This window comes from Dendropsophus ebraccatus, chromosome 2 (genome assembly GCF_027789765.1).
Source record: "Dendropsophus ebraccatus isolate aDenEbr1 chromosome 2, aDenEbr1.pat, whole genome shotgun sequence".
Taxonomy (NCBI): domain Eukaryota; kingdom Metazoa; phylum Chordata; class Amphibia; order Anura; family Hylidae; genus Dendropsophus; species Dendropsophus ebraccatus.
In genome coordinates this window covers 66949081-66963728 of record NC_091455.1, presented here as the reverse complement: position 1 = coordinate 66963728, position 14648 = coordinate 66949081, and the positions used below count along the sequence as shown (strand labels likewise).

The 14648-nt window shown below is 40.5% G+C and overlaps 1 protein-coding gene across 5 annotated transcripts in view; it reads left to right on the top strand.

Annotated features, from left to right (window-relative positions):
- RBBP8 (RB binding protein 8, endonuclease) overlaps positions 1-14648 on the top strand; it is a 50924-nt gene that overhangs the window by 18547 nt on the left and 17729 nt on the right. For 3 of the 5 annotated variants that reach the window (XM_069957703.1, XM_069957701.1, XM_069957702.1), the window contains 8 exons: positions 587-629; positions 3897-3992; positions 5297-5409; positions 6377-6452; positions 7380-7558; positions 10777-10878; positions 11894-11994; positions 12605-12702. In XM_069957703.1, coding sequence (XP_069813804.1) covers positions 587-629; positions 3897-3992; positions 5297-5409; positions 6377-6452; positions 7380-7558; positions 10777-10878; positions 11894-11994; positions 12605-12702 — 808 coding nt within the window. The remainder of the gene's footprint in view (positions 1-586; positions 630-3896; positions 3993-5296; positions 5410-6376; positions 6453-7379; positions 7559-10776; positions 10879-11893; positions 11995-12604; positions 12703-14648) is intronic. The other 2 variants (XM_069957705.1, XM_069957704.1) reach the window with 2 other exon arrangements.

Below are 14648 nucleotides of genomic sequence, written 5' to 3'. Positions count from 1 at the left end.
CAAGCCTTATTTTGCTAAAAATAATTGCACCTTTTCTGTGTTAAAGATTTCTGTTCACCTTGTCTGGCAAAAGGGTGTGGCTTCAGTATTAAAAAGGTGTGGTTTGTGTTGTGCGTTAAGAGGCGTACAAACCACGCAATAAAAAGGCATTGAAAAATATTCATCATGCAGCTAATGTAAAGATCTTCCAACATCGGAAGTCTTTTAGTTTTTTATTGAAAATAAACTAATCCATGCAGTTGTTTAATTAAAAGTCTAACACCATGTAAACCAACGGCCTTTACTTATAAGCCCTGTTCACACCTGGCATGCACTGAATGCCTCTGTATACCTGACAGAAGCCAGATAAGGGGTTCTGTCGGCTTGACTGTGCAGCTGGTTGTTGACATTCTTTATGGATATGTCACTGTAGTATACAGTGGTGCATGATGTGAGCAAAGCCTTAGAATCTTGTAGTCCAGTACATGATTTATGTCTCTCTGTACTTATGCATATACAGACATACTGGTAATTGTGATGCACCCTTAGTTACCTGTGGGTTTTTTTTTTGCCTCTGACAGTAAACAGAATTTTCCTTTTTCTTTAGAGCTTTTAATGAAAATTAACAAGTTGAAGACGCAGAGATGTTTGTAAGTTCTAACAGAGTGGAATCCCTTATACATGTCTAGAGCTTGTAATATGTATGTGTTTCTTTTAATTATATACAATTTACAGCTCTAGGTCCATCTTAAAGTTTGGCAGTCTCAGCAGATCACATGACCTCCTGCTGTACTACAGCTCCCAGCAATCTGCCGTCAAGTACATGTGTAGCCATTTACTTACTTCAGATGAGCCCATTGGTGTTCACAAACTTCCTAGTAGTGTGCCCATAGACATATACCTATTATGCTGTGGTTAGAATGAAAATTAAGTAAACTGGCAAAAAGGGTAAAAAATAATGAATAATTGTTTAGTAGCTATAAGCTGTATTTATATAAATCTAGTGATTATAAATGTTACCATTTCACACGGTGAAGGTGGTCATCCTGTCTGCGGATGATGAATATTAAGGGAGCTCTTCATTTGTGACTTAATGCATACCACACCAAATGCCTTAATTATTGTTTGCTGGAGCCTCCTGACAAGCGCCCCATTGTAGATACAATAGCTGTATATAGGCATTCTTGTTCTCACTGACCCTCGCTGAATACCTGAGGTTTAATATTTCAGAGCTGATAACCAGTGTGACAATGAATGCCTTATGTTTTTCCAAGCTTTCCCATTGAATCTAATGATCTCTGAGACTGGGTCACAAACCACGATTGCCAATGCAGTTCTTTGCCAAATTGTCACTCACTTTACATGAAGCAATCTGCAAAACTTATTTTAACATCTAGAGTCAGCGCTCCACTGTAAATTATAAGCTGTAACATTATTCAGAAATAAATATAGGTTATCCTAACATTAAAAAGGTGTTGTAATTACTTAAAGGTATTACTTAAAGGTTTTGTCCTCATTTTGTTTTTATTTTGAAAGAGGCTGGGTGTAAAAAGAAGGAAAAAAAAAAGCATTACTTACCTGCCTAATACCCCAACGTTGCTGTTCCTTTACTCAGTAGTTCCTTGCTGATCATGACATCTTGGTCTTGTCACAAAGCAGTACTCAGCTAGTCACTGTCTGTAGTGGTGACCCCTTTCCACCAGTATCAAGAAGGGGCATTAAGGTTGTTATCTGTGGTGACCTGTGGAGCTTTAGAATGGCAGCAGTAGGAGACATAAAAAAAAAAAAAAAATCCTATTCTAACCACTTATGTATGGTGCGTTTACACAGAGATTTATCTGACAGATCTTGGAAACCAAAGCCAGGAATGGTCTTTAAAGAGGGAAAAGGTCATAAAGGAAAGACTGAGATTTCTCCTCTTTTCAAAGCCATTCCTGGCTTTTGCTTTAAATATCTGTCAGATAAATCTGTGTGTAAACGCACCATAAACCTCTATCTTGAGCGTGAGTTACTGAATTATATTAGCAAATTGCTAGTATACGATTTTCCCACTACAGTGTACTTTAAAACGGTTGTCTATGCCTCCAATCTGATATTGGGTTGGTAAGGCAGCCCTCTGATGCCTTGCTAGTATTGTGCATAGGTTATATGATGATTCATGCGATCCACTTGAATCATACCTGCTGGCTGTCGGATTGTTGCTTTGGCAATCCAGTTACCCATCAGGCATTTGTGACCCTCCACAGCTGATGGCAGGCCGGACAACCCCACCTTCCTCATTAGCAGTTTACTTTTAATTTAGAAAAAAAAAAAAAAATTCTATAGTATAGCTGCTCCAGTAGGCCTGTTTCTTACACTTTTAAAATGGCCACATTATCTGCATCCATTTTATGGCTGAAAGTCCCGGCCTGACCGCGGGTCTGATAACCTGAATTGAACTGTCAGATCAGGTCATCATAAACTATAGATTAATGTAGACTAGAGGCGTTAGTACAGATGCAAACACATGGCTGTATTTTGCCTGTGTAAAACTGTCCCTAGAATAGATCTTACATCGTCACATAATGTTAGTAAAAAAACATATATAACACTGCAGCATATACAGTTTTATCATTAGCGTTGAATGATCTTTTGTGAGTTGATTTGCATGGAGTGTCTCACAGTAAGCAGGGTATTCTATCATTTGCACCCATTCCCAAGACTCTTTAGTTAATTCTACTTGTAGTATAATTTATAAAAAAATATATTTGTATATCTAGAAAGTAGGGCTGGGCGATATGAACGATATGCAAAAATATCGTCATCAATTCGGATGACGATATAGATGACGACATATCGTCATATCGCGATACATGTCCACGGAGTGGTAGTGAATAAGCTTCTCACTTACCGCTCCGTGGTACCGTGCTGCAGGGCCTTCCGTCCACGCATCGTCAGCTCGCTAGCTGACGATGTGTGTGACGTCAGGTCTCTCCCAGTGCATGCTGGGAAGAAGACGCGGCCTGTCTCGCCTCGCGGACTCAATCAGCCAGCCCTGCAGGAAAGGTAAGTAGCAGAGGGGTCGGGGGGTGCAGATGGCTATGGCATGGGGCTGATAATGGCCCTGGCTGGGGGGACATGATGTGGCAATGGCATGGGGCTTGGCTGGCACATAGAGAAAGCTGATGATGGCATAGGGGAGGGGGAGATGACTGGCACTGGGGGGGGACTGATAACTGGCACAGGGGAGGACTGATGACTGGCACAGGGGAGGACTGATGACTGGCACAGGGGAGGACTGATGACTGGCACAGGGGAGGACTGATGACTGGCACAGGGGAGGACTGATGACTGGCACAGGGGAGGACTGATGACTGGCACAGGGGAGGACTGATGACTGGCACAGGGGAGGACTGATGACTGGCACAGGGGAGGACTGATGACTGGCACAGGGGAGGACTGATGACTGGCACAGGGGAGGACTGATGACTGGCACAGGGGAGGACTGATGACTGGCACAGGGGAGGACTGATGACTGGCACAGGGGAGGACTGATGACTGGCACAGGGGAGGACTGATGACTGGCACAAGGAGGGGCTGATAACTGGCACAAGGAGGGGCTGATAACTGGCACAAGGAGGGGCTGATAACTGGCACAAGGAGGGGCTGATAACTGGCACAAGGAGGGGCTGATGACTGGCACTTTATTTTAAACAATTTTGTGTTTTACTAACACTTAATCTTTACATTGTTTGGAAAAAGATCTGTTATACAATACTCATCTTAAAAAATTCTTAATGTGTTGTAATTTGTATACATACAAAAAAATTTATATATCGTGATATATCGTTATATCGTGCATGCATCAAATTATATCGTGATATAAATTTTAGTCCATATCGCCCAGCCCTACTAGAAAGTCATCTTTGTCTCCACAGGGATGCCCAGAGACTTGAAGAATTTTACACTAAAAACCAACAGCTAAGGGAGCAGCAGAAGGTGCTTCATGACACTATCAAAGTCCTTGAAGACCGGTAAGAAGTATTAATACTTTCACAAATTTAGTTTACTAGAAAGAGTCTAGGGGGGGCACAATACTTTAAGAGGGTTGTACGGGAGTTGAAGACTGCTCAAGCCTTCTGCTCCCTGCTGCAAACTTCCTGTATTTCCAATGGGAGAGGTCTTCTGCACTCTGAACAAAAAACATTCTATTGGTCAAGGTTTGGGTGCTGAGACCTCCACTGAAGAAAGCTAGAAAAAGCAGGGAGAAGCACTAAGGTAAGTGCTTCTGTACCAATTTCTCCCGTCACTGCATAAGACAAGCCCCTATAGGCTTCTAGTAGCATCTGTCTTGTGCAGCGGGGAGAAAATTTGCTTAGCTGAGCGCTTTTCCCTGCCTGTTCTAACAATTGGTGGGGGTCTTGGTACTCGGACCACAACTGATCAACATGTTAGTTTTTTTTTGTTGTTGTTGTTTTGTTTTTTTTTTTAGTTAATGACAAGTCATGACGTCTTTTTGGCATTTGGTCACAGGAGATACGTTTGTTAGCCTGATTGTCTGAGATGTTTTGGGTAAGAGGCTGTGAATCCCTCTGTGTAATAAAGACAATGGTCAGTTGAAGACAACGATCTTCGGCTGATTGTGTCTTTAGGTCCTGACCTAAAATCATCGACCACCGGGCCCGCAGTATCTACAAAGAAAATAATAAACTGTATACATTACTCCCCGATGTTCTCTTTGCTAGTCTCTGCAGTGACAGGCTGCTCAGTCAATCAGTAGGTGAGACTGGATCTCTGCGGCCAGTGATTGGCTGAGCAGCTTGTCACTTCAGAGACTGTCTGAAGTTGAACCGGCGGCTGCGGGGAGCGTGGAAAAGCCAAAAAGACTCCGGGGAGCATGAAGCGGTAATGTATAAAGTTTATTTAATATTTACAGCAAGGTTGCTATACAATACAGCCCTTGCTGCACGATATTCGAGCCGCGTAATAGGCCTGGTAAACGAGCTCTGATATAGCAGATCGGCAAGCGTTTACTTAAGTGATTGGGCCGTTTAATACGTCTCTTAGAAACCCGTCAGGCAGGTTAGCTCAGTGGTTAATTGCGTAAGGCACTACGGGCATCACATTTGCATAAATTGTGTAACAGTGTTGTAAAGGTGCTGCAGTATGAAGCCCATAGCCCTCCTTTTTTTCTGTTTCTCAAATCAGGTCCTGCTTTGTGCTGTGCCAGTTATGTTTGTGGCTACCAGTTTAATATATCATAAATGTGTATAAAAACAAATGGCGGTTTTGGTGGTGTTCAAGTACCAGATACGTTTCTTTCTTCTCTTTCCACCAGGTTACGGGCTGGGCTTTGTGACCGGTGTGCAGTAACAGAGGAGCACATGAGGAAGAAGCAGCAGGAATTTGAGAATATCAGACAACAGAACCTGAAACTAATCACAGAACTTAGTGAGAATCCTCTTCCCTTTTAGTAGACTTCCTCATGTAGTGTAATATGCACACTGCACTCTTAAAAGGTTTACATTACATAAAGTGCTAAACCACATAATTATGAATTAATGCAACTTAAATCTTCATCTAAAGACAGTTTTGAAAATCAGGCTGTACTGCTGCCCGTTTAAGCGATAAAGACTGGATGTCAAGGCTTATATGCCAGTTTTTTGGGGGTAAAAAATTTTTGTAGTACTCAATTTGCTCAATTTTTTTTCTTGCTTTTTTTTCATACCACTTTTCTGGTGTAGACAGTGTCCTCCTTTTCATACAACGTGGAGCCAAAAAATTTATGGAGAATAATGATTAGTGCAGGCCTGTAATTGTCACAACTGGACAGTACCCTTCATCTTTTCAACTGGGTCTTGACCCTACATATACTAGGACTTTTTAGTCGCTCCACCGGAGTACTCCTTTAATCTTGTAGGACTCCTCAAGTTAAATATTTTCGCACATACATTCATTAAGCAAACTTGCCTCCTTCTGATATACTGCACTTTTCCTCCCATTGTTAAGAGTTTGTCTAGGTTAGCAACCACCGCCCTGCTTTACCAGCAGTGGTCCGACTGGTATACTGTATATTGCAACTACTGCTTTTAGAGCAGAGTGGTGCTCTGTAGCCTAGACAACAAGCTGCCAACTATGAGCAGGAAAGATTGGGAGGAGGCTAGTGGGCAAATTTGCAAAAATATTTAACTTGCTAAGCCCTAAAAGTTTTACTATTAGCTGTGAATGTAATACCAATTTAAGTATTGATTAAAACAGACCCTCTATATGTGTTTTCCATTTTATTTGTTTTTAGTACTTGAAGTGCCAACCCTTCTAATATAAGTTTGTGTTCTGTTGTGTCAGTAGAGAATGGTGTGTATGCAATGACTTTAAAAGCCATAGTTAAGTTCTCCTTGTCTGTTATCTCTTACTACAGTGGATGAGAAGAACACATTACAGGATGAAAACAAAAGGCTTTCAAAACATCTTGAGCACATGCAGAAGGCAGCCGAGTGAGTATTTAATTCCAGTGATACACATAGGACACTTCATTCTTGTGATTGTACCAGATAGTAATCTAAGCTACACCATCAAAATAATTGCAAATCATGCAAATCTCCTACTACCACCCAGTACTTTCAGAATGTATACACTTGTTATTTTGTTAAAATGCCACCCAGTACTTTATTCTCATAAGCACATTGTATGCAGTTTTGCACCAGAAAATCTTTAGGGAAAAAAACGTATGTCCCGCACCCCTTTCACGGGCCAGATTTAGTACAGCTGGTTGGGATTACCAAAGCAGGGGAAGCTCTGAAGCAGGTATAGCTTTTTACCTGGTTTACAAAGTTCATATGCTGACTTCTCTGCTCAGTAAGTATAGTGGTAACATACAGTATCTCCCTGGGTTTTACTTGAAGACAGTACAGGGAAAGAGCTGTAATGTAAACGCAGTTGCCTGACTATTGCCAACTATTGCCTGGCTAATAAATGTGTATTGATTTCCCAACTGGGGGATAGAAGGATTGGGGATATCTGATTGCAACATGACTGATCCTTTATGCTTAAGGTAGATAAGATGCCACCAAAGGTGTCTAGCAGCAGCTTATTCCCTTATCCCTATTGAGAATGCATGCACTTTCCACTAAGCATGCAGTTGTGTGGAGGTTGGCAGGTGGAGGGAGGGCGTGGGCGGAACACCTAAGATGTATGGTGACCACAACATATATAATCTGTCTTATTGCTGGCACCTTCATTTCACACACTTTTTATGCTGCTTTCTGACATAATACAAGCATCGTGCCCCACATATTCATTCTGGTTTCATTTGAAAGCTAAGAAGTCTACATTTATATTCATAGTGACTATGCTATTTCTGCCACTAGAATATAACATATTATTTGGCATTTAAGTTTAAAAATGTATACTTTAATATTTAGATCAATGAAAAAAATACATGAAGAGGTTGCAGATGTTGATGAAGGCATTATCCCCGATTCACCAGTCGGTTCTTTTCCCCCAAGTGTCGTCAGCAGGATGCGTAGAAGAAAAGCAAACAAACATGTGCGGTATACAGAACATACACAGGATGAATCCAGTGCAACTGACTGTGCAAATGGTAAGTAATATAAGGTCTCGCATATAGAGGCCAAGGAGGATTTGTTATAGCATATGTCTTGTGTATGCACTGTGCGGCATCTATCAATGTATATGTTGAACATATATAGTTCCTATTGATTCTCAGCTGAATGTATAGAAAAAAGAGAATTTTTTTACTTGGGTTTCGATTAATAAGTCTATGGATATGTTTGGCCTTTACATTGGAAGCACAAGATCAGAACATGGGCTAACTTGAAAGTTTACTTAAAAGGGCCCAAAAAGTCACAAATGAATGATAGTGTCTGACCAGCTAGCCGATCGTTTGTTTTCTAAATAGTCACTATAGTGTCCTCGTATTGTTCCATTCAAGTGAATGGCACCAAGCTGTATCACTGCACACAACTGGAACCGAGACTAAGGACAGGTGTAATGCAGTTTTTGGAAGAAGGCAGACATACTTCTCTAATCCTGGATTAAGATTTTAAAAGTGGTGTTTGTTATAAATTATTATTTTTTTCCTCGCATCCTTAGTTTTGAGAGCAAGGCCCTATTACATGTAGCGATTATTGTGTAAAGGTTTGCTATAACTATCAACCTCTAGTGATTGATTTAGTAATGACTGAGGTTATTACATTCACAGTTTGCTGTTATGAACGATCATTTTTGCATTTTTTTTTTTGGTCGCTAATAGTTTCTCAGGACAGCATGTTTTATCTGCACAGACTTATTAGAAGAACAGATATGCGAACTACCAAAAACAGTTTTTCGACATGTTGAAAGACAACGATTAATGACTTTTCTTTTAATGTTTGATTGTTGGGTATTACATGGGCAGATAGTCGCTCATTTTCAGTTGTTATAGGGAATTTTTAAACAATAAGGCCCTATTACACAGCGTGATAATAAAAATTTGCTGTAACAACAAAAAATGAGCGATTATCTGCCCATGTAATAATACCCAACAATGAAACAACAAGAGAAAAGTCATCAATCGTTGTCTTTTAACATGTTGAAAAACTATTGTTGGTAGTTTGCATATATGTTCTTCTAATAAGTCTTTCACAGATAAAACCTGCTGTGTGGGTTGTCCTGAGGAACGATTAGCGACCATATAACAAGGCAAAAAAATTTATTCATAACAGCAATCTGTGAGTGTAATAACCTCAGAATCATTATTAAATCCCTAGTATTCACTAGCGATTGTTATAGCGAATCTTTACACGATAATTGCTACATGTAATAGGGCCATAACTCTCTTACAGAATAGGATCCACATGGCAGTGACGCTGCATGCAAGGCATTTGCTTAAGATGTATTTTTACAGTACTGGAGAAACCTGATTCGGGCTAAGCTCACGTAACCAGATTTCTAGACTGGTTTAAGCGTTAAGTGTAGAAGAATAGCTTTAACACGCAATGCAAATTGTCAAGTGGAAAGATTTAGATGAGTGTAAATATGATCGCTTTGCCCAATGCAAATAAAATCTAAAAATACTTAAGTATTTGCCTGTAATAAAACGAAGTGGAATTTTAGAAGACAAGTTAAAAGTAAACACACCAAAATCTAAATGGTAAAAGATACAGGAGATCACTACAGTGATTGATGTAAAACAAGTTGAATACATGAACAAAACCATGCAAAATAGAAAGTATCATGTGGATTATATCATCACACAAAAGCAACTAAGCCACCGGCAGGTCCAGCTTCCCTAGTCCTGGAATCTGGCTATAAAGTTCCTCTCAGCAACACTTAACCCTCTTTTGTGATGTACGGGCAGGGGTATTGCTTGTGGCACAACCCCATTAGGGTTTGTTCACAGTAAGTCATTTCAGGTAAAATTCACACTGATTGTGATGTGTATTTTACCTCTAATTCAGCATGAATTCTGTCTGAAATCCTTTTGACTTCCCAATAAATTTCAAGAGTATTTCTACAATCACTGTGTGTGCACAGAGAAGTTTCAGCATGTAAATTTTATACCTATCTGAATTATGCTGGATAAGTTGACATGTGCAAGTAAACATCCCATTAAAGTCAAGGGGACCCTAGTTTTCTTACTCTGAATTGGCCTTATTCTGTGCTAGTTAAGCACAAAGTCCTTAAATTCGCACTGTGATGTATAACACATTCCCTCCATTTGGCAACATATGTGATTCCTAACATATTTGTAACTCCATTAAAAGCAATCTGTCAGCAACTGGACCCTAACAAAGGTGCTGACAGTGTGTATTAGGTGGCAGCTACTTAGTTAGCAGGTTTTCTTTGCCTTAGGTGTCAGTTCCCTTTTCTCAATATTCAGTGGCCGGCCCCCATTTGCTTTCACACCATCTTCTATGTTCACGCATGCATCAGTAAGACCAGGGCCACATGCTTCCTGTCTTCGCTGCTTGCGCAGATGTTGTACACTGGAGGAGTGCACAGAAACGCACCGTGTCCAACTTAGGGCATTGGCTTCGGTCCCTCAGCGCACTTGCACCACTCCGCCGTTCATGCAGGCGCTCTACACGAGAAGAAAGGAAGCACGCGCTTGTAAAATCACCAACGCACATGTGAACATGGAAGATGGCCCAAGCGGGGCATGGCCACCACTGAAGAGTCAAGGAGAAGAACGTGGTGAAGTGGTGAAGTGTGCCGAAGTGCAGCAAAAGCACTTCACCACGACTCCTTTTTGACTCTTGGTTACAGTAGTAGAAATGTAATTGTGCAGTATCCCCTCTACTAACACCTAAGGCAAAGGTAACCTCCTAACTAGTGAGCTGCCACTTAATGTCAGCACCTCATAACTTTATTATACAGGAAATCTCCCAATGCCTTAAGCAAATTTATCCATAGACCCCTATCATTTTGGGTGTTTTCCATTATGGTTTCCATTGAGCTTATTAGTTTATATCTTTGTGCAATGCCATACAGCAGGATCCAGTTAATAGTGGGTGTCAGTGAGTGATAGGCTAATGGTGCGTTTACACAGAGAGATTTATATGACAGATCTTTGAAGCCAAAGCCAGGAACAGACTATAAACAGAGAACAGGTCATAAAGAAAAGACTGAGATCTCTCCTCTTTTTAAATCCATTCCTGGCTTTGGCTTTAATAATCTGTCAGATAAATCTGTGTAAATGCACCATAAGTGGTATCCATTATGGCTATACAGGTGGTATACATACAGGAGGAAGCACCAATGAAAAGACAGGATATTCTAACAGATATTATAAACTAATGCAATTAACATGTATTGCAGGCACTGGAGCAAGAATATTTACATCCACTCAGGTAAATACTGGAAAAGAAGAGGCCATCTTAGTTGCTGATACTTGTGCATTAGAGTTATCACCTCTTCCAAGTAAGTATTTAACAGCAAAATTCATTTCTAGAACATAACAATAGGTCGTATACCAGTGTGGCTGTAGACGGATACATTCTGCCATTTTATACTGAAATTGGAATATTCACTGGCTCAGTAATACACCCCTTGCTTGGCTTGTTTCACTATCTGGGAACATAGCACTATATTCAAAATACAGAATGTTGATGATGTAATACATATTATTGTCTCCTAAACCTAAATGTGCCTTCAAGCGGTTCCCTGTGTATCCAGTTGCCTTATTCCTTTTTAGTAACACAAGTTTGTAACTTTTTTTTTTTTAAATTACATTCCATGTTCTAAGCAAAAATAAGATTCTCATTCCTGAAACTTTTTAGGCTGCATTCACACGTTCCGGGAAGTTGTCCGTGCTCACGGATCCGTGCGCACGGACAATTTTACAGCCCATTGCTTTCTATTGGGCTATTCAGATGTTCCGTGATTTCACGGATCCGTGATCCGTTCCGTTAAAAAATAGGACATGTCATTACTCGGAACGGATGCACGGAAAGGATTCCCCATAGAAATCAATGAGATCCGTGTTTTTCACGGATGTGACATCCGTGTTCATCCATGAAAAACACAGATGTGATGTAATCCATGTAATTTAAAATGCTTTAACACAGATCCATGAAAAAAAACAGACACGGATACAAAACGGATGAAAAACGGACTGTTTTGCACGGATCACGGAGGTTGCTGTCGGACCACAATCACGGACCGGGAAAAACACTGAACGTGTGAATGCAGCCTTAGTGTTCCTCTGACACTACAATCATACACAATTACACTTGCACTACATCCTTTGTTTGCTACACATAGGGCTTCTTTCCAGGTGTAATCGTGGTTGTGAAGTTTCACATGATATATAATGCTTATGTATTTTATGTTACTCTGATTTCCGTGTAAATATGTTGTACTTGTACTTTTATGTATAAAAACAACTTTATGTTCACTTTAGAAATAATTTTTTATAAAAAATTTTGTTTTTCAGCAGCAAAGCAGGATAATAATTTTACTCCTGAGAAACCAGTCTTTAATTTAGCTGCTGTAGTAGCTGAGACACTTGGCCTTGAAGCTCATATAGAAGAATCTGTAAGTCCTTTGTTTCTCCAGCTTTGTTACGTCGGAGTACTTTTTGGGGAACTCAGGCAAAGGTTCTATTTTATTTTGCTGTATCTGAGCAGATAAAAAGATACTATAAGCAGTAACTTTTTGTCTGATCACATTCTGATAAATAAGTGGAGCATAGACTGAAACCGGACCTCACTGAAGTCAGTAGGATCTCTTGGAATCTGTTGCTCAATGGACCTTCCCGCTCTGTTTTGTGACACTGAACAGAGTCTGCAACAATGGTCCTGAACGGAGCCCAGATACAAGTGTGAACTTGGACTGCTGACTTTCTGCTGTGCCTTTATTTTTTTTTTTTTTTTATGATATCTGTAGACTTTATCAAAATACCCTGGCTGCTATGTCTGTTATATTACATGAGATTAAAGTAAAGGTATCATGTACATAATGTGAATGGGGAATATAACTGTGGTAACATGTTATATGCCAGTTGCTATAAGATACTTTAAATAGCTTGGGTCCATTTACATGAATATTTTAATATTGACATCACCAAAGAACATCCCCTAGACTTTTTTACTTTTGTACATAGTGTTTTGCAATCCACTAACACTGTTTTTGCTTGTGCTTTTAGCAATCCCAGAGTGTACTAAACAATCTAAGGACAAATGCAGGCGCTGTGCAGGTGCTTAGTAAGCATGAGGAGCACTCTCCAAGACACAGTGAGTTAGAGTAAGTCCTGTGTGCGGGTACGATTTACTAACCCAATAATCCAGCTCTCTCTTTGTTGTCCCCTCTCCTTACTTCCACGTCTATGCTTTATGAAGTTGACTTGGTGCACAGTGTCTTCTGCTGTGCTTGGAAAATTGATAAGTGGCTATGATAGTTTTGATGCGTACAACACGTGTTCTGTGTGTGACTAAGAACTGCTTTGCTTGAATTTGATGTAGGGAGTGTGGAGGTGTTAAAGCCTTGCTTCTGTTCTTTAGCAACAGCCAGATGTATCTTTCCACTGAACTGAATTTACAGAACAAGCTTGTTCACAAAGTGCAGCACAATTTTTAAGGGCATGCTTTTTTGTTCTCTTTACTATCTTGTGGTGATTTCCTAAAGCGACATAAAAAAAAATGCCCCTATACTTACCATTTGACGCTTTTCCGGAACACTTTTTTTTTTTTTTTTTCTTCTTCTTTCTTTATGTATAAAGCTAAAGTCAGCACACTGGTGGCTCAATTGCATGTCTACTCATTCAGATGAAAAGCACCTATGTAATACTTGTTTACAACAGCTAGCCATGAGCTGCCACCTTGGTTAATTAAAGGACTGGAAGGGTTCGGGTTTGGAACCCCCTTCTGATATGGCTTACCTAAGCATATGGACAGGCCTTGTACATTAAGACCCCTTTAGTCTGCACAGAAATTTTGAGCATTTTAGTTACTTTAAGAAAACACCATCTAAACAATAGTTACACTTCCGTTTTCTACAGACAAATAGTGATACTGTTTGTTTGCCGTGACTTCATTTAAAATATCATGTTTTTCCTTTATTCATGAATAATAAAATATTCCCAAATGAGGATGTTATTGAGCTCTTGTGCATGTTGCACTTGAATTGAGCAAGCTGGACAAAGGTTACACTTACACAATTGATACAAATGCATAAAGGGAGACTCACATTTAACATGCTATCGGGCTGCAAGCAGCGTTTCACAGGGCAGGATTTATTAGCAGATTAATATATAGTTTGGTTGGAAAAGTTTCAATATGATTCACTATTTAAATCCCTTTTCCTCCTGAGTGTAAGAGACCAGTGGGCAGTCCTAAACAGTGATTGATGGCACTTACTGTATCAATGCGCTTACAAAAAAACTTGGGCAGCACCACCCACTGGACTTTGCTCATCTCATATTGCAATTTGCTATATAATATAATGCTAGTAGGGTAGATTGTACATTCAACTTAAAAGACAATCCCCCCCAATGAAAGGATACACACATGGATGGCACAGTGTACATTTAGAGGCCCCTTTCACAACAGTTAGTGACTCTGTACCCACAATCTGACACCCCCCCCCCCCCCCAAACCACTTGTACATTCGGATAGCTGCTTTTAATCCAAGATCTGTCCTGGGGTCAGTTTGGCAGGTGATGCAGTTATTGTCCTAAACAGCTTTTAAACTTGCAGCCGCATGCCCAACGGGCGTAGCCTAGATTGTGTATGCATTAGGCTGGCACAACCTCTCTGTCCCTCCTCCCCACCCTCCTCCTCATTAGGAATGCTCCAGGCAGATTGTCTCCTATTCCCCACCTGTGTGGGGGGTACATGGGCTGGATCGTTGAGGCACCTGTGCAATGTTCAGACAGGAGAAAATGTTCCAGTGGCATTCCTAATTATGAAGAGGGACGGAGGGGTGGTGCAAAGTTAGGGCACAGATATTCTAAGCCATGCCCATTGGGCACGGGGCTGCAAGTTTAAAAGTTTTAGGACAATAACTGCATCACCTGCTGAACGGACCCCTGGACAGATCTTGGATTAAAAGCAGCTATCTGAAGGTACAAGCTGTTTGGGGGGAGGGTCAGATTGTGGGTACAGAGTCACTTTAATGTTTGATTACTACTTATACAGTGGGCAATGTTTGCTAAAATGCCAGGGCAATGGCATATGTGTAAAGTCATTCTG